Source organism: Sceloporus occidentalis, unplaced genomic scaffold, assembly GCF_023333645.1.
Source record: "Sceloporus occidentalis isolate IW3139 unplaced genomic scaffold, rSceOcc1.0.p SCAF_19, whole genome shotgun sequence".
NCBI lineage: Eukaryota > Metazoa > Chordata > Lepidosauria > Squamata > Phrynosomatidae > Sceloporus > Sceloporus occidentalis.
In genome coordinates, this window is record NW_028316999.1 from 3,287,491 (window position 1) to 3,308,163 (window position 20,673).

Genomic DNA, 20,673 nt, shown 5'->3' on the forward strand with positions numbered 1-20,673 from the left:
GAGAGCTATTATCTACCAACAAAGGAAACTTGGAACAGTGATGAATTTCCCCAGGGGTGGCCGGACCACCGATTTACTCCAATAGTGCATTGACAACTCATGCTTTTGGTCATGAAAGAATCCCTTAGTTAAGGCCAGTGTTCATGATTCCACAATAATAAAAATAAAAAAATGGCATTCATAGGAGAGCTCCAAAGCAAAAACTACTGCTGACCAAAAAGAACATAAAGGCTTATCTCATATTTGCCGCCATAAAAATCTTGATAACTCCCGAGACTTTTGGAATAACACTTATGAGTCAAAAGTGGAAGACATGGATCCTGTAACATCTGGCATAAAGCTAACACAGCATTCCACAATAAGAAAATCATACCAACACGGTGGTAATGGCCTGGGGATGCTTTTCTGCTTCATGACCTAGACGACTTGCCATAATTGAGGGAACCATGAATGCTGCTGTCTATCAAAAAATCCTAAAGGAGAATGTCCGGTCATCAGTTCTGACCTAAAGCTTAATCACAGTTGGGTTATGCAGCAGGACAATTATCCAAAGCACAGAAGCAAGTCCATCTCTGAATGAATCAAAAGAAACAAAATGAAGATTCTGGAGTGTCCAAGTCAAAGTCCTGACTTTCGATTGAGATATTAAAAAGGCAGTTCATGCTTGAAAACCCTCCAATGTGGCTGAATTAGAACAATTCTGACAAGAAGAATGCGTGAAAATTCCTCCACAGTGAGGTGAAAGACTTATTGCCAGTTATTGCAAATGTTTTAGTGCAGTTGTTGCTGCCAAGGGTAGTACAACCAGTTATTAGTTTAGGGAACAATTACTTTTCCACGTGGGTGATATAGGTTTTGATTAGATCTTGACATTCAATAAATTAAATGATTATTTAAAAGCTGAATTTTGTCGTTTTTGTCTTACTCGAGAAGGGGACAATACTTTTTCACAGCACTGTATATAATATTTTTTAAATGTGATTTTGTGCCTAGATTTACTGTAAGTTTAAACTGTGCAATACATTTTTGTTTTAAAATTAGTCCACAGCAAACTTACATTAAACATCCTTGGAAATTATAGTTAACATCAAAGAGGCTAGAATTCTTCACCATGGATTTAGATAACGCAATAGGACATTTAGAGAGTTATCTCTTTAATTCTGTCACATTAGTTTGTACACTGGGAACTGCCAATAACTTACTGTTATCTGAACATTATTATTTGTTGAATGATATAGTGCCATCATATTATGCAGATATGTACAAATGATACACAGTTTCCAGAAACCCTTGGGTGCAAATAAGGCTCTCATTTAAAATACAAACAATTAAGGTTTATTATTTTAGCCAACATCTTATCAGTTGATTGTTGTAGGTTTTATCCTACAACAATATTTTTGCCATGTACACAACAGAACATGGTACCTACAAATAAGTTATTAATCTGTTTGTTTTTAATAATGCTATCATTTCTAAAGCCTGTTTACTATATGAGGTGTAGCTTCTCGATTTTTGTCTGAAGGCAGGTATTTTCGCATGTGTTGATATTTCTTGATCATTGTGTATCTCTGTGACACTAATTTACATCATTTAACTTTTCTCATCTATGAGGTGTCAGTGTGATCCAGAGTCACTAAGCTTCTTTATCCTGCTTTATCATGCTTTACATGATAGTAACATCATAGCGGTACTAATTTGGTATTTGCAAAGGAAATTTACATGAGATGAATGCATGTGAACATAATTGTAAAATAATATTATCATAGATAATTGATATTATGTAACTAAGCAGTTTTGTTATGTATCGTGGTCAGAAGTAACATTCTTTATTAAACACTAGATTATTTAGCAGAGATTAAATGTGATTTTAGTGATTAATAGAATTTTACGCTGGCACTGGAGATGTGTTTAATATGCTGTGAACACAATCTGCAATCATTAACTACAACCAGAACGGAGGTTAATAATGACTATGGAAAGCAGGGTTACAACCTTGTCCTTTAAAAAAAACCCTCCCCTCTGTATTTTACATTACCCAGGCTATTCTTCGTATGAGATCACAATGTGTCCATCATGCTATGTGGCCGCGTGCTGGTAATGTGGCACACATCATAAAGGTGGACAGTGCTGGAGTACCACACAGCCTTATAATCATTGACAATCAGGTGAATCCCATCATCTCCCACTGCATAAATCTGTTTTCAGATAGAAATATGTGTTCAGCAACATATCACCCTGGGTTCCTCCCTTCACTCATGTTATGGCTAGTATTTTTCACCTGTGACCTGTGACCTGGCTTTTTGCCAGATGTCAATCCAATTGCATCCATGAGACTATGAAACTAAGTAGAGATAAACAGGCCAATGTGGAAAAGCTGAATTCAACAGGTGCTGACATCAAGGAAAAATTGTCCAGCATAATAATTGGAACTCAGTGGCAGGGTTCTCACCCTTCCCCAGCTCCTACTTGCTTTCTACTCAGTAAACAGGTACACACCTCTACCTGATAACTTGTTAATTAGCCAGCCCCTTTTGCCGTGCTCTGGCTATTTAATCTGCTAGGTTGAGAACCTCATTGCCCTTGCGTGGTTTCAGACCTTCTTGTATATTCCTGCTGTTGCTGCTATTGATTCTGTGTATGACACTGGCCAGGCTTTCTGATTCTCCTGGTTCCTAATCCCGGCTTCTGTTCCTGACTCCGCTTCCTTCTGTGTTCCTGACCTGACTCATCTGACTGCCTATTTTGGCTTTGACTCCTGGCTTGTATTTTTGACCACTATTCTGGATCGTGCTTTACATTTATTTTTGCTTTTTTTCTATTATTAAATAAAATATGTTTTTCACCAGCATCTGGTTTTCTTGGTTCCCTGACACCCAGATGCAGTGATAAGATGGTAACAGCTGTGATCAGCACCAGGAATGGCTGAAAAGGAGTTAACAGCAATAAGTCAGGTCTGGTATCTTGGAGCAGACTTGTCTGGATCTGAAAAACAAACTGCTGTACATTCATGTTTACCACTCCTCTTTTCATATACTTCCTATATAGCAGACCCATCAATTGACACAGTACAATTAAAATCAACTTGCACTACTGCCATTATATACTATTTGTTGCTTGAATAACGGTAATAACCCTGTTACTTTGGTGATGAGTTCCACTACACTATTCAGACTCAAGGTCAAAAGGAAAGCATATCACTTGGGAACAAAAAGCACTACTCTAACTTGAATTATCATTTCATAGACAACAGCTATTAATACCTATATTAATCCCAAAGTGAGAACATTTCTTTGTTTTTGAAAATATCCTAAAATTGCAGTAGAGAGCATATGAATATACTGTATGTATGATATTTTGTATATAGATGTTTACTATATATATATATATATATATATATATATATATATATATATATATATATATATATATATGGGAGAGAAATCTATATTTAAATATATTCATGGCAACACACACTCACTTTTTACCTCCTACATCTCTGTCTCCCCTCCCCTCACATCTCATCTGTTTTTTCCCCCAACTTTCTCATTTCAACCCTTAAATTGTGATTTTTGCTACATACGATTGATGTACATACTACAGGGATGCACAGGTTTTGTGGCGGCAGTAGTAGTAAGGCACTGGGTAGACAAAGGCATGAACAGACATCCAGACATCCATGTTACAGAAGAATTAATTTCCGTCAAAATTGTGAACATTAATATTTAAAGAATGAATGATCCATCAACGAAGCAGGTTGAGGCAGGGTACGGCACAGGGAAGGCACTGGCAGACAGACTGAATCCCTGTCTATAAAAAAAGAACAATAATTGATCCCCCAAATAAGGAAGGTGAGAGAGGAGCAGCAGTAGAGCACTTGACCTGGGCAGGTACTGACAGACAGACAAATCCAGCCATTTGGTACAGGATTGAATTCCCTTATATTTGAAAAATGCTACAGAACTGCCATGAAGGCTCTGTAGCAACAGCAGTAGTATGCCACTGGGCCTGGGCAGGTTGGCACTGGCACATAATATGTGCATGCAGCCCCTTGGTGCCCCCAATATTATATAAAGTACAAGAAAAAATGATCCCTCAGAGTAAGGATGGTGAGAGAGGAGCAGCAGCAGGGTGCCTGGTTTCATTTTGTTCCACACATTTATTCATGTGTTCTTTAAGGTAGGTAACAAAGGGGATGACCTGGCCCAAAGTGGCAGTCCCCGGCTTAAGTCCTTTGTCACATTCCTAAATGTTTTCAGTACTGCCACCCCCTGCCCGTTAATTTCCATTCCTCTCTGGGCTGGAAACCCCCAATGTTTTGCTTGGAGGACATGCAGTGAAGAGTCAGCTGCTGCTCTAGGATTTGCTCCATCATGTGTAGGGTTTAGTTCCATCAGGTGACTACGTCCTTACGTAGACGGTGGTGGGGTAGAACTGCCATCCTCTGCTCCTTGCTCAGCTGATGGCTTGCATTTATGCTGCAGTGAAAGTGCATGATAATTTTAAGGCATTTCTCAATCATTTTCCACACCCTACACTGTCCTTACTACCAGTGTAGTATGGGTGTCGTGCAGAGTCCCCATCTCTAACCGCTTTCACCATGTTTGCTGTTCCGTCAGTCACCGCCATTCCCAATTCTACTGCTGTGTCTGTCTGTGGTCCAACCCACTGCACCAACATCTACCATAACCTCAGCATTGATTAGTTGGGATCTATAGCCCTTCTGCTCTTCTGCCCCAGTTCTGCCCCTCCAACACCAGCTACAGTGGTACTGTCCTCCAAATATTTGGGAAGCCACTAGTGTGCTGTCAGTAAAAGAAAGGTATGTTGTGCACTAGTGGCTCTCCATATGTCGGAGGTGAAGTGGATGGTTTATCCAGCTGCCTTCAACAGCTCGTCATTTAAGAATGACACAGAAGTCCCACTTTACCTCATCAAAGGGCGCCACAATGGGTTGTAATGGTGCCAAAATGGCATGTAAAGGTGGTGGATACTCATGGCAACAAATTACGCATCCTACTAAAATTCTGGCACTTTTGCACTATTTTGTCAGGGGTCGTCCCTCATTATTTGAGATTTATACGAATGCACAAAACAGGCAATATTCTTTTTTAAAAACCAACTTCGTCTAAATCCAAAAGCACAGTATAATAAATAGTTTTGTTACAGCCTTAACCTTATCCATTTATACACTGCTTATGGGAGTACATCAGTATACTAAAAAAAAGTCATCATACACGGAACGTCTGAAGTCACAATTTAGTAACTGATCCTTTTTAATAAAATATGCAGATTAAAATAGAGTAAATAACACAAAACATTTACTTTTCCTCTCACTGATTTCTGGGACTAGGAAGTTTTGTCCTCTGAAGTGACTATAAATTCAGGAGGGCGTTTTATCTCTATATAAGTAAAAATTAAATAGTTCAATGTATCCCTCCAGTAAGTAAAGTGCCAGGAATCAATACCGACACCCAGACACACACACACCAGACAGGCTCTGCCACACCGACACCCGCAAGCACACCAGGACTGGCTCTGCCACACTGATACCCAAACACACCAGGACAGGCTCTGCCACACCAACACCCAAACACACACACACACACACTAGGACAGGCTCTGCCACACCGACACCCAAACACACCAGGACAGGCTCTGCCACACCAACACCCAAACACACACACACTAGGACAGGCTCTGCCACACCGACACCTAGACACGCACACACACCATGTCATGTACCTACCTCTCGTTGCCACCGCACCTCCATAGCACGCACTAGGAGGGGTCATGGTCATGTCACAGGGTGCTGGTCCTCCTCGTGGCGGCGGTGGTCTTCCTCCACCTCCAGTTCTTCACTCCCTGCTCCCTTGCAGGGAGCTGGAGACCACGGTGATGAGGAGGCGCAGCTGTTAACAGAGGAGGCGGTGCTTCGTGTGCCTTAAAGAATCCGCCTCCCTTAACCCCTTCATTGCCAGACCAGGCAGGGGCAGTGTTTCTCCATTAACCCCTCTGTTGCTAAAAGAAGCCCGGGGTGGAGCTATGGGGGAGGTGCCTGCTAGTCCTATAAAAGCCCCTGTAACCATGATGGCGGTGCTCAGGTATTCAGAGCTGCTTAGTTGCATTCTGTGTCTTCTTGCTGCTGTTGTCCTGTCCTTGTGAACCCTGCTTCTTGTCCTGGTTTGTGCCCCGTCTTCTACCTTTTGTCTGCCGTCTGCCTCTGACCCTTGGACCGTGACCTGGATTACTTCTTGCCTGCCGCCTGCCTCTGACCCTTGGACCGTGACCCAGATTGCTCTTATCTGCTGCCTACCCTTTAACCCTGGACTGTGACCTGGATTAGTTATATTTGTTGTTTAACCCATTACCATTTGAACTGGTTCCTGTTCTCAGTTTCACCACATTGTGGGGCCTCCTTCATTGCCTCCAAGCTCTCTCCTGGTTCCTACTCCTGTTACCTTCCCAGGTTATTACACATCAGGATAGACTCTGCCACACTAACACCCAAACACACACGCCAGGACAGTCTCTGCCACACTGACACCCAAACACACACGCCAGGACAGTCTCTGCCACACTGACACCCAAACACACACCAGGACAGGCTCTGCCACACCAACACCCAAACACAAACCAGGACAGGCTCTGCCACACTAACATCCAGACACACACACCAGGACAGGCTTTGCCATATTGACACCAAAACACACACATCAGGACAGGCTCTGCCACATCAACACCCACACATACCTGGACAGGCTCTGCCACACCGACACCCAAACGCACGCACTAGGACAGGCTCTTCCACACCAACACCCACTCACCAGGACAGGCTCTGCCACACTGACACCCGCATCAGGATGGGTTAAGCTACACAAAGTAAAAAAAACTTTCCACACTGCTTTGTTGTTTGTGTGTTTGCCCCCTTGTGTATTGATGCCCCAGCCAAAAGATTGATGATTCAGAGTTTCATCAAGTTAAAATATACTTCATTTTGTACCAAACTCTCACTTCAATATTGTTTTTGCAAGTTACAAAAACAATCCAGTAAAATCTCATTATTATGCAGGCTCTGGTGCTTTATGAAGATATTTTAAATAAGACACACCCTACTTAAATCTTTCCAATGACACATACCATATCACATTTTCATGGTTGCTTTAATCTTCAATTTTCTCTATATTTTCAAATGTATATTGCTATTCTATACTGACATAACTATGATACGCACCACAGATTCCGAGGACCAAGTAAAAGTATGTATTGATCTTATTCTGGATGTGTTAGTGATAACCTCTAACTTAGCTTACGTTTTTCAATGGATAAGGTATTATTCAGTAATGGTTAAGATAAATGAATCACGATTAATGTCAATATTGATAGTAGTTTAATCAAGGAAATTCTTCAACCGTGTGTATTTGTTCAAACGTCCTTGATCTCTCTAAATATTCAGTTTGTGCAATATTGGCTGGTGATTTGACTACAAAGTGTCACAGACAAGTGATTAAAAGCCTGTCATTAGTTGTTTACAGCCCACACTTAACAAGGCATTATATACTGCCAGATTATCATGTGCCGCAGGATATGGTCAGATACCAAGGACTACAATATGCATCCGAAAACATTTTAAATACCATTTAAACAAAAAAGGCTGTGAAAACAAGATTGCGCAAACAAGTGACATCCGCACAGAGAATACCCCAAATTTAGCCCTGGCATTGATGCTGGTAAAGGAAGCCATTCCACGCATTTTTCTAGTGGATACATCAAACTTCACAGTTGAGGTAATATGCAAAGTTATAGAGGACTGAAAGTCATTTCTAACAAGTATCCTTTTTTAAAAGCTATACTGCCTGAACCACCAATCTTAGCATTAATACAGCCATCAAGCATCAAATGTTTGTCAACAGAAAATTGATCACTGAATAGGCCAGTTTGAGAAATGAAACCAAACCATGTAACATACTGCAATGTAAGCTGTACAAACACATCTGCACAATTTATAGCCTTCAGAAAAAGCAAGACATAGAACCAAGAGTCAAACTCATGCACGCTTGCAAATGTTGTGTTTATGACGCTAAGCATCAGGTATGAAACAGGTTGTTGCAAAGCCAGAAAAAACTGAACATAAAGACTAGACTCAATTATGAAACATCATGAAAAACCTACTGTACCTCATACTACAATACTATTTTTTTCTATATATAGCAGTGGAATAACACAACAATACAAAACCGAAGACTTTATTAAACAACATTACTAAAGACTTTGAACGGTTAGATTAGAACATCACCATTAAACAGTAATGATGAATAATTAATTAAGGCCCATCAATCAGGGTTGGCAATTTTTGGGGAAAAGAGGCATATGACATGGACAAGATGCAACTGCTTTCCTACCATAAGAATTAGATTATTGTTGTAATTTAACTTGTTCCTGATGACAGGAGTCTGGCTGAACTGGGACTATAAACTCTCCCATAATGAAGATGTTTAGATGATATATATTGACAAACCAGACAACTGCTTTTGTGCCCAATGGTCTATGCAGGGAAGGATCACCATTTGTGTATAGAATAGGTTTGTTTTACTGTGTACTTGTATAGAACATTAATATTGAATGGATAATGCTTAATTTCAATAACTCTTCACATGAATGCTAGTGGATCAATAAGTGTCCCTGTGTTATTTCCATCTCTAGCTCCTGGAATATTCTCTAGCAGTAACACTCTGAACTGGCAGTTATCTGTACATGTTGGAACATAGTGTGTGGTGGGTATTTCTCCTTGTCCCACTATTATATATATAATAGTGGGACAAGGATTTTTTCCCTAGACATGACACCAACTTTCCCAGAACTGAAGAAACATAAATCATTCTAAAACCGTGTATATTGAACAATATTGAACAATATATGTGTATTGTGGAAGTAATATGATCCAGTCCTTTACCACTTTCCAATCCAAAAAACATAGAAACATACTTCTAGGAATTAGTATTTCAGTTACTCATTTGAACTGCACATCTCTCATGAATTCAAAAAATAAATCTAAGACTACTTTATAAGATTAGCTCAGTGTTGGAATATGAAAGGTTTATTTCTCTCAATACTTTCTTTCATTTCAAGAAAAGGGTAATCTTGTAGAATTGAATATTAAAATTGATATAGTTTTCATAAAATGTTACACAGTTAACATCTCCTGAGTAAATCAGTAGGATGCCATCTTTAAAACATTCTAACACATTCCAGTATTAACTGGTTATTCCCAAATTCCCAACCTTGAACAGATCATATTAGGTACATACAAAAGCTCCAAATATTTAAAAACATGGAGAACTAAAGCAGATACATTTTAACCTCCCTAGTAAATGATAATAGCACCTCATTGTTATTGTTTTAGTTTTACATATTATATAGATATCAGTAAAATAAATAACATTATTATTTTATGTTTTTGGCTTTTTTTTGTAAAATCAGAATGCTAAAAACCTAATTTAGGATTTAATTTAGGTTGAATGCTTTTTATTGTGGACTTTACATGCATCTTATATTGTTATTAATCTGTGTACTGATCTTCCGTGGATATCTATGCCTTTGACAGTATCTAAGCCAAGCAAAATATGAAATTGTCAGAACATTGTTTAATTTAGGTTCACATTTATATCTGTGTGACCCACCTTGTGTTTGGAGGGCAAATTCTGCTGCAGAAAATGATTCTCATGCAGGCTGTGTTTATGAGTGGGTGTCTGGATGAAACAGTCTGCATACTTAACACCACAAAGTAATAAGGTATGTAAAGGATGTGCTAAAAGGTAGCTCCAGTCTTGTGAATCCATTTAAAAAGCTTAAACAATTTTAAAACCCTCAATGAAACAGTACTACTTTGCATGCCTTAAAGACCAGTTCTTCTAGTAAGTGCATCCTCCATTTACACAATATTAAGATCATAAGATATTAAGATATATAAGTTCATGTTTTTGACACCAAATCTGGCATGCTCTTGCCTTATGGCAATGCCCCGCCACCCATCTTAGCACCATAGCTACCTAGGACACCTATATCACCCTGATTATGTAATTATCCAATACCTCTATGCTGTAATCCATTGCATTAGACAATGTTGAGAATCTGAATAAATGGGAATGTAAAGCTAGATTTAAAGGGTATTACATTTTGTATTGTGATGGATCTAATGCATTACAATATAGGGATGGGAAATTAATGACCAAAGGCAGATTGACAAAGAGAAAGAACACATTTCAAATATAACAGCTAATGTGGTAGGACATAAAAAAAATAAAGAATGGCAAGATAGCATTAATCTTACCACAGAAAAGCGATCATATTTTAGCCCATGAATTTCAATGACTTAGCAGAAACACAGCACCACTTTCCACTTACATCCACAAAAACATGCTCTTCATTTTTTTTTTGCTGAGTACGGATTTTGTTTTCTGGAACAAAATGCATGCTAACACAAATTTGTGGCATGATATATCTTGGTGATGGCAGAAGGAAATTTCCAATTTGCCAAAATTCCCAAGACTGTCTACATGTGTTGTGATTATATTCTCATGAATACTAATGTTTATAGATCTGTAGCAGGCGACAGCTATTCCAGTGTTACCCATGCATAGTACCGCAGGGGCAAGTAACCATGTCTCACAAGATAGATGTATATTTATATATGCAAATTTAGGCAAGTGTTTAGGGAAGTGTATCATAGTTACATAGTTAGATAGGCTGAAAAAAGACATGCGTCCATCAAGTTCGGCCTTTCCCATATCTGTTTATTTCTTGCTGTTGATCCAAAAGAAGGCAAAAACCCCCAGTTGTGGATCAAGAAGCTGTTTCCCCATAATTTAAAAATGATATCCCTGAATATTATGTTTTTGCAAGTATTCATCCAATTGTTGTTTAAATGCCTGTACAGACTCTGATCACCATCAAGGGACATTAGGCCGGTCAGAGATAAATGTTTAAAAAAAAGAAGACTAGAGGTATTTAATTATAATTGTAATAAGCCGCAAGTATCATATCTTGGTAAACATTTTTCCACGTCAGAAAATAGAGAGGCATGCTTTGAAAGTTCTCTTTACAAACACATATTTCAAGCCACTTATTTTTACAGCTTCATCATGTCTCCTTTTGTAGCAGGTGCCAAAAGCTCCAGTGCACACACAAGAAAAGATTTTGCAGGCAATGTTATACATTCTTAATGTTGAGCTGCTATTAAAAATTTCTATTAAAAGTACTAATAAGCAACAGCAGTAAACTATGTTTGCCTCACTGCTCTTTTATTTTTCCATGTGATGATGTCACCGATGATGTAAAGTCAAAACATTGTTAAAGGTATCTGTAAATAAAAGCATTTTAATAGTCCTTTAAAATAGATAAATTAATTAAATGATTTCAAAAGCTTAGGTGCAGCAATCCCTCAGGATATGGCAGGTCTGAATAATTCCCAAGAATCAGAAGCATAAATGTCAGAGAAAAAATTCTTTAAAAATGACATGATAAATGGCAATGGACAAGACACTTTCAAGCAGTACTTCTTGTACAAACGCCTTTTAAAAATGTTATGTTTTGAACACTTAAATAACATCCCTTCGGTTTTTTAAATGTGGCTTTTACCTGTGAAAAAATGAGCAAAATGTGATGTCAAGTGACCAATATCCACAAAACCAAAATATTTTCTGTTCAGAAACCAATAAACCTATATTTTTTAAGCAAGTATAGTACAAAGCTATCAGTTCTGCTATGAATTTTGCTACAGCATTCAGTTCTGTCACTTACAGGACCAGATTTATAATATATTTTTTACTCTTTTTTTTTTACGATTGAGTCAGGGTAAAGAGGGCTTTTACATTAGTAGAAAATTGGAAAGTGCAGTATTTCCCTGTGAGTAATGGGTTAACTAAATGTCCAATTAAAACAGCTGCCCAGGGTTTAATTAATTCCAGGGTGTTATATACAGGGAGGAAGAAAACAGACTCTCTCGATTATTGAGCAACCATTATCCTGGGTGAAAAGGGATGGAACAGTTTCTGAGTATCAGCTCTGTTATAAACGTACTTCTACAAAAGGGCAGAGCCTTTGCTGTGATTGGAGGAAAAAGGGAGGGACTGTCCCCGTGATGCGTGCCTTGGCTCTACTTTTTGTGGAAGTATTCGAAAAGGCCAGAAATACAATTGTTGAAATAAAAATGTTAAAGCTTGCTGACTCTCTGGACTCCTCACCAAATTACCACCCTAGAGGTATACTATCAAGTTCAATACCACAATATATATATGTGAAAATGATAGTATACCCTCTTTGAATTCTATGGTTATATATATCAGGACATACTAACAATCATCTATTCCTTAGCAGGTCTACAAATTAGGTACAACACAAGACATATTACACATTGTCATGATTTATTCAACAAAAATAAAGACAAAATGGAGACGCCATGTGTGCAAAATGAATTACACTCTTACTGCTTCCATTGGAATTAAGATGCAAAGTAGCAGACAGGTGCTGCTAATCAAATGCCCTTGGTTAATTGATCATCAGCAAGTGTGACCACCTCTATAAAAATCTGAAGTTTTAGCAGTTTGCTAGTCTGGAGCATTCAGGTGTGAGTTAACATAATGCCAAGGAGGAAAGACATCAGCAATTATTTTAGGAAAGACTTAATATGTTATACATATTATACAGTTGACATCTCCTGAGTAACTGGTAAATGGAAAGGGCAGAGGGAGAGTGTCTATGCAGAGGCGGAAGCACTCGGGGAGGCCAGTATAAAGAGGCGGACAACGGAAAAAAAAATGGAATCATTTTAGTCCATGTGCACACATCCATTAATGACAACTTCAACATGAAAAAGTGTTAGATACCATCATTATCGTCCCTAAAGTAGGTCTTCACCTAAAAGGGATACAGCACACAACTGATTCACTGTGTGAAAACTGATCCTGCCATATTTTTTATATTCCTACTTTATTATGATAATTTTCAAGAAGCTAAAGTTTTAAACCTACTGATCACCCAGTGTAAATTCTCTAGAATATTTCTGAATTATTCTACGCACACATAATTATTAACATGACATAAACATCTTCACACATTTGTGATTGCCTACTTTGAGAGTACAAAAACAGGAAATTATGCTGAATCTCTTCATTATGAAAACCTATACATGTCTAACATATGTTTTTTTTACTTTTATTAGTCCAAGCTAATAGTTAATAAGCATAGTTTTCCAAAATGTTGCCTTGTGGCAGAACGAAAAGCCACAAAACCCTTCAGATTTCACTAGATTAGATATACTGCATATTTTTAAATAAAGCTTTAGATTTATGATTTTATTTTCCAGATTTGATACTATCAGTACTGAAATCCAATAAATTACAGTATACCAATAAAATGATCGTAACATAAACTAAATATGTCAAATAAATAAACAAATAAAAATGTTGGATGCCTTCTGAGTAGATGGAATAAAAACATACTGTTTTATAATGAAAAATGTATTTATATATATTTTTGTTATATTTGACTTCATTTTCAAAATGGAAATGACTTGTTCAATAAAGTATAAAGTGTTACCCATGTTAGGTAGTAGTTCAAATGGTTACAACTGATAAATTGTCCCTTTAAAGTTATTTTTTAATAAGTGTTTAATTAGCTATCATTTAAAATGTCTTACTCCCTGGGGCACAATTAAATAGCATTTCAAGAGCTTGCTACATTGTAACTAAATTTTGATAACTGACCTTTATAATCTAAAATATAAAGAATCTCACAAAGTAAAATAGGAGTTAAATCCTAGTCAGGGTTATCACCCACACGTATTAAGTTACCATGGATGCTTAACTTTAATACTATAATTAAACCCATATTGCACACATGTAAGTGTGTGCAGAAACCTTCTTGCTTTAAAATTTACTTGGCCTATGTTACCATCACATTAATTCAGTGAGAAACAAGAGTATTGAAATGTATATTATTACATATCCTAATACATAGGGTTCTTAATTGTACATGTTTATAAGCTAATTTATAAAGAAAAATGACATTTGAAAATGGATATTCTAGGATAGTAGAAATAAGGGCAAAGTTGAAAAAAATGGTAAACCCAATCCCATAGTTACCTTATTTCTTCTCTATCATACAATCCTCTTGCTCATGCTCAATAATACGTGTGCTATCTTATACTTGAAACCTTCTAAATATAAACAACCCTCAGTGTGTCTGTCAACCTCGATATTCCAAACAAGGACCACATCACCTTCTCCTACACCTAAATATATCCCCAGTCAGAATCCCACACACAAGCCTCTCAATACGTGATATCATGTTGAGCACTGAAAATTGTTGTTTTTTTTCCCATTTTTTTACTTCTATGAATTCACACTAAATCTGTTGTGATTAGTGTGGAAAATGCATAGTTTTATTCAGTCTTTTTTAGATATGTGGGCAATATTATGTTAGGAAATCTTGAAGTTCTTGAAATGTTTAATGGACAAGCTAATATAGTTGATATGGTTTATTGGTGAAAACTATTTTTCTTTAAAAAAAATGGCAATTATTTATTTATTCCATTAAACAGTGCGGTTTGTTTTGTTATTTTTCCTTTCTGGCTGTACATAAGTTAAAACAGACTATACTGATAATGGATCTATTCTGATGAAGACTTTCTGTGTCTCTCTTACATGTCTATCATCTCCACCTTGTAACAATAAAGGAAGATGATAATCTCCCTATCCCCTCAATAATGGACAGAGAGAATAACATTTAAAAAGATCCATACACTGGGAAGTAGGAGAAAAACATGACTTTGGTCAGGAGAATGGAGGCATGCGATTAGAAATTGAACAGAGACATACAACTTGGAAATGGATCATCAAAGAGATAACATGTAAGAGATTATGTATGAAGTATTAAAATGAGGAAAGAAACATTCAATTTGGTAGAATGAACAGATTTCCACACATATTCCACGAATATATTTATATAATGTTTTCATATCCCCTCTGAGGTGCCGTTTTTCTAAACTAAAATAAACCTTTCTTCATAACTATAGTGATATCCTTCTTTTGAATAGGTGCCCAAAATTGCACAGCATATTCAAGGTGTGCGGCCTTATCATTGATTTATACAGAGGCAAAATTATATCTTTATCCTGCGACTTGATGCCCCTTTTTATACACGACAATACCTTACTGGCCTTAGCCACTGCTGACTCACATTGCAGATTGTTGCCTAGTTTGTTGTCTATAACAATTCCCAAATCCTTCTCATTTGTCGTTACCCTTAATTCAGTACCGTTTAGGGTGTAGGTTGCTTGTGCGTTCCGTACCCCGAAGTTCATAACTTTACATTTATCTACATTGAACTTCATCTGCCATTTGTGTGCCGAGTCCCCCAGTCTATCTAGATCACTCTGAAGCACTGTAATATCCTGCTCACACTGTATTGCTTTACCTAGTTTAGTGTCATCTGCAAACACAGAAACATAACTTTCAACGCCTACTGCCAGGTCATTTATAAATATGTTGAATAAAATTGGTCCCAGAACAGAACCCTGAGGGACACCACTTACCACTTTTGACCAGCTTGAAAACTTACCATTTATAACAACTCTCTGTTCTCTATCTCTAAGCCAATGTTTTACCCAAGAACAAGAATTTGCATCTAGACCTATTTCCTTCAGTTTGAATACTAACCTATTGTGTGGAAACGTGTCAAACGCCTTGGCAAAATCCAACTGCAACACTTCTACTTACTTCTTCATAGAATGCAATTAAATTAGTTTGACAGGACCTATGTTTCATAAAACCATGCTGATTTTTGCTAATAATACTGTTCTTCCCAATGAATTCTTGAATATTATCCCTAAACAGCCCTTCAAATACTTTCCCAACCACAGAAGTTAAGCTCACAGGTCTATAATTTCCAGGCACAGAGTTTGAACCCTTTTTGAATATAGGTACCACATCTGCCTTCCTCCAATCCTCTGGTACAATTCCTGAAAGAAAAGAATACCAAAAGATTAGAAACAGAGGTTCACTTATTTCCTGACTCAGCTCCTTAAGTACTCTTGGATGAATACTGTCAGGCCCTGGAGCTTTGTTAACATTAACTTTCTTTAGTTGCTGCAGCACCTTGTCCTGAGTCATCCAATCACAGTTTGACTGAAAATGTTTCTCAGTGGTCAATGTATATCCATTGCCATAGGTTCCTCAATATATACTGAGGAAAAATAGTCATTTAAAGTTTCTGCTTTTTCCTGGTCCTCCTTAACCAGCACTCCCCACTTTAATGAACCTACATTTTCATTTTTAGTTTTTTTTAGAATTTATGTACTTAAAGAATTTTTGGGGTTAGTTTTGCTCTCTTTGGCTATCACTCTCTCATTTTCTAGTTTAGCCCATCTAATCACCTTTTTGTATGCTTTATTGGCTTCCTTATATCTTACATAGGATGCCTCTGATTCATCTGATTTAAATGCTGTAAAAGCCATTTTCTTATTTTAAATTTTCTGCTTAACGTCCCCACTAAGCCACACCAGTTTCAATTTGTTTCTTTTATATTTGTTTTCTAGTGGTACATACTGAGAAGTGTACCTTGCTAATATTTGTTTGAAAATACTCAATTTTTCCTCAGTGTTTTTATCCCTGAAGAGTTTATGCCAGTCAATTAGTTGTAAAGCTGCCCTTATCTTATTGAATTTGGCCTTCTTAAAAGTATATGTTTTAGTATTCCCCATGGGCAATTTCTTTTTTGAGTTTATTTCAAAAGAGACCATATTGTGATCACTATTACCCAAGTGCTCCCCCACTTGAATGTTAGACACAAGATCAACATTGTTTGTTATCACCAGATCCAGACAAGTATCCTTTCTAGTTGGTGCTTGTACCAGTTGTGACATGAATGTGTCATTTAACAGGTTCAAAAACCTCAATCCCCTTGCAGAACTACTAGTCCCTCTATACCAATTTACGTCCGGGTAATTAAAATCTCCAATAATTAACGTGTTACCCAGATGTGCAGCTTTCTCAATTTGCTCTAACAGCTGCTCTTCCTCATCATTATTAACATTAGGTGGTTTGTAACATATCCCAACCAGTAGTTAATTTCCTTTTTTTTGCCCCAAGTTGATATCCATACCCATAAAGCTTCCACATTTCCCTTGTCACATTCAAGATGCTTAATATTTGACTTTAGCTCGTTGTTACAAGCATACTCCTCCTCCCTTCCTGCTTTTTCTATCCCTCCTATATAACATATAACCTTTTAAGTTAACTGCCCAGTCATGGGTCTCATCCCACCATGTTTCTGTTATGCCTATTATATCATATTGCTTAGTGTATGCTATTGCCTCTAGTTCTCCCATTTTGTTATTTAGGCTCCTTGCATTAGCAATCATACATTTAATATTACCCTGAGTCTCTTGAATGTTATGAGAATTTTTATTAATACATACCTCCTCTATTCTGATCTTGCCCCTCCCCCATCTCCACCCCCCTTGTACCATGTCATCTGAATAGTTTTATGCAATATTGGCATCTCGAGTTTTGATAATTTAACTGCACGTGCATTCCCGTTTGTGAGTGTGCGTTTATGAGCACAATAACTTAAATCCAAAACAGGGTACACACATAATGTCAGGGTCTGCAACTCCGGACCCAACGAAGCTACTCACCCGAGTACCCGATGTCCGCGGGTACTGAATCCCGTGATGCCGTCTACAGCCTCTTCCTCCTCTGCCAGCATGCCTGCCACTAGGGGCTTTCACGCGCCCTCAACAAACTTTATGCGTCCCCGAATGGAGACACCGGGGTACGTGCACAGATGACGTCACGGTTGGGGGCAAGGCTTCCCCCAGGCGGCAAGTTGAAAATCCAGCACTGAGCTCAGTGATTGTTTTCCTATTGAGCTTCCTGTGCGTTTATTCAACCTCCTAGTGATTTTTGTGTACCGAACCTGGCTTTTCCTTGACTCTGCTGCCCTCCGTTACCCGACCCTTGGCTACTAAACGGCGTTCCTGATATTCCTGGTTTCCTGACTCTGGCTTCCGATTTTGACCTTGCTGCTCTCTATTACCCGGACCACGGCTACGTTCCTGACTACCGCTACTTGTTTCCACCATATATTAAGCTGCATTTAACTGTCTATTGCCTACTGGGTTTACGTCCCTGCATATCGGACTCCACCGTTGTTCCAGCCTCACACATAAACACTGGGAGTCCTCAACAAAGCTTGCTGGAAACCTCTAGAATTTTATGATATCATCCATCAAAAGGATTTGTGATAATAGTGATTATGGGCCTTCATCAGACGTTTTGAGACAACTTACAGAAAATTTGTCTGGTCCTCCCCTCCCCAGAAGACCCCCTCTCCAGATAACCCCTCTCCACACTGCAGATTCCACACGCCACAGATTTTCTCTTCTACTCGTGTTTTTCAGTTGCAAAGATGGTGCAGACAAGTCATTAGGGGGCGTAGACAAGGAATTTGAGTGTGAAAATGGCGCAGACAAGCCATTTGGGCACAATGATGGCACAGAGATGGCACTTGGTGGAAGTGACATGGCATTTGGGCACAAAGATAGTGCAGACAAACCGTTTGGGCACAAAGATGAAGCAGACAAGCCGTTTGGGGACAAGGAACATCATTGTGGCATCGTGAGAGTCGCTTCTACAACTTAGACCTCCTTCACCCTAGTGTGGGCTCCTATTTCCAGCCCCTCTAATTAATGGTCCAGTGCAGAGCTTTTTTTTTTTTTTACCCGGAGGGAGGCCCCGTAATGGTTGTACCCAGGGTGTACCTAGAATATTTGGTACCAGGGGCAGATCCTGTATGTGGCAAACCCATAAAAATGAATGTTGGCAAGAATATTAATTTAAAAAATGTGTAAACTGTATGTCAACTGGAAAAACCTAGAAATCTGAAACAGCCTACCTTTTCCACCTCTGCCCCTAAAACAGCCTGCCTGTGCCAACTCTGCCCCTTTAGCAGCCTGCTTGTGCCAACTCTGCCCCTTTAGCAGGCTGTCTGTGCCACTTCTTCCCCTCTAAACAGCCTGCACTCCTATGTTTACCGCTGTGGCGCCTGCGCACTGTGCAAAAAAACCTTTTTTCCCGCGCAGGTGAAGCAGAAATCTGGGCAGGAGTAGAGCTTCCTCGCACAGTGTGTGTGCTCCCCAGCGGTTAGATGCGGGCCTGCGTTAGGCGGCCATTGGGCCACCCGTCATGATGAGTGGCACCTGGGGCGGTCCGCCCCCGCCCACCTTTAAGTACGCTACTGGTTGTACCCCACTGATGGCAGCCCTGTATCTCATCTGATGGATTCCATTCAGGATTCAAGATCTTATCCTTCTATGGTTATTTTGTACTTAAAGTGTTCTAGGGAGAGAGGTTTAACTACATTTAATCATCTTGGTTAGCCATTGAAGAGCAATAACCTATGAACAGTGCAATTAATTTCTGTGATTAAAATTCTGCTGATTAATTGCATGATGTTTATGATGTTTGCATCATATTAAAAAATAGCTCTTAGTTACCTGCACTCCCTTTCTCACTGTACAATATTGTTATTACTAAATCATGCATTAGGATGCAACATTCATGTTTACTGTAATTAAATGTAGTACCAGTAATCAATAAGTAATACTGGATGCCTTGAATGAATTATAGGACACCTTAGTTAACATAACAATATTTCCTCCAGTCACTTATAAATCAGGTCAACGATTTTGCCTTAAATTGAGAAATAAAACACATATCTACCATGTCACATATACTGTCTCTCTTAAAAAATAAAATGTATGTATACTCAGAGCCCCATATATAACATAACATAATTCAATTTGTTTTCTTAATGGTATTATAAAAGGTGATTTTATTTTGTTAGAGGTTTTACTTCAGATTCTACAATGAAAGCTTCTATAAAATAGTGCACTGTTGCTATTAAACTAACGTTATGGCATATTTTTTCCAGTGTTAATAATGAGCAATGTTTCAATGTCTCTATTGTGCCTCCAGGTTTCTTGTCCCCAAATACTGGATTTTTATACAAGCTCTTGATTAATAGTTAATATCAAGTGCATGTTTATTCAAGTTAATTTTATTATTTTTGTAAGCAATTTCTATTGTGTTTAGTAATACTACCATACGTTACCATTATTATACCAATGAGTAAATATAAATTATACATAATGATGTTTTATTATTAAGGTGTACTAGTTATTAGAATGAAGATAAAGTGTTTTAAGGAATGCAAAAAAAAGTCTGAAAAAGTGTTTGTGTCAGTAATATAACTTTTGCTAAAGATTTTCTGATTTTTGTTTCTTTTATATTGTGTTTGGGTTGACCTCCTGTGTTTTGAGTAAGTATATTGGTTTGCTCATATATTTAAGAGGAAATAAGCTTACATCTAATCCTTTCTAGATCTGTATCAATACTATAACAGATTATATGTACATTAAATCTTCTTCAAAAAGCTCATTCCTAAAATTCCTAAATCGTTTTAGCTAGGTTTGCTTGCATCAAAATTTTTTTTTGGTTCCATACCAACAGTGAGTAATGCATTGTATAGGCATGAAGCTATCCTGAAGCTGAAATGAGACCAAGATTTGATCAATGTCTTTACATCAGGAACAATGTATTGTATCAGTTCTTATCT

The 20,673-nt window shown here is 38.0% G+C and overlaps 1 protein-coding gene across 1 annotated transcript in view; it reads left to right on the forward strand.

Moving 5' to 3' along the window:
- The first annotated feature begins 313 nt into the window (after nt 1–313).
- The window catches only part of LOC149302318 (disks large-associated protein 2-like), a 137,810-nt gene continuing 117,450 nt past the window's right edge, over nt 314–20,673 (forward strand). Inside the window, exon 1 of the mRNA XM_089482462.1 lies at nt 314–322. Coding sequence (XP_089338588.1) covers nt 314–322 — 9 coding nt within the window. The remainder of the gene's footprint in view (nt 323–20,673) is intronic.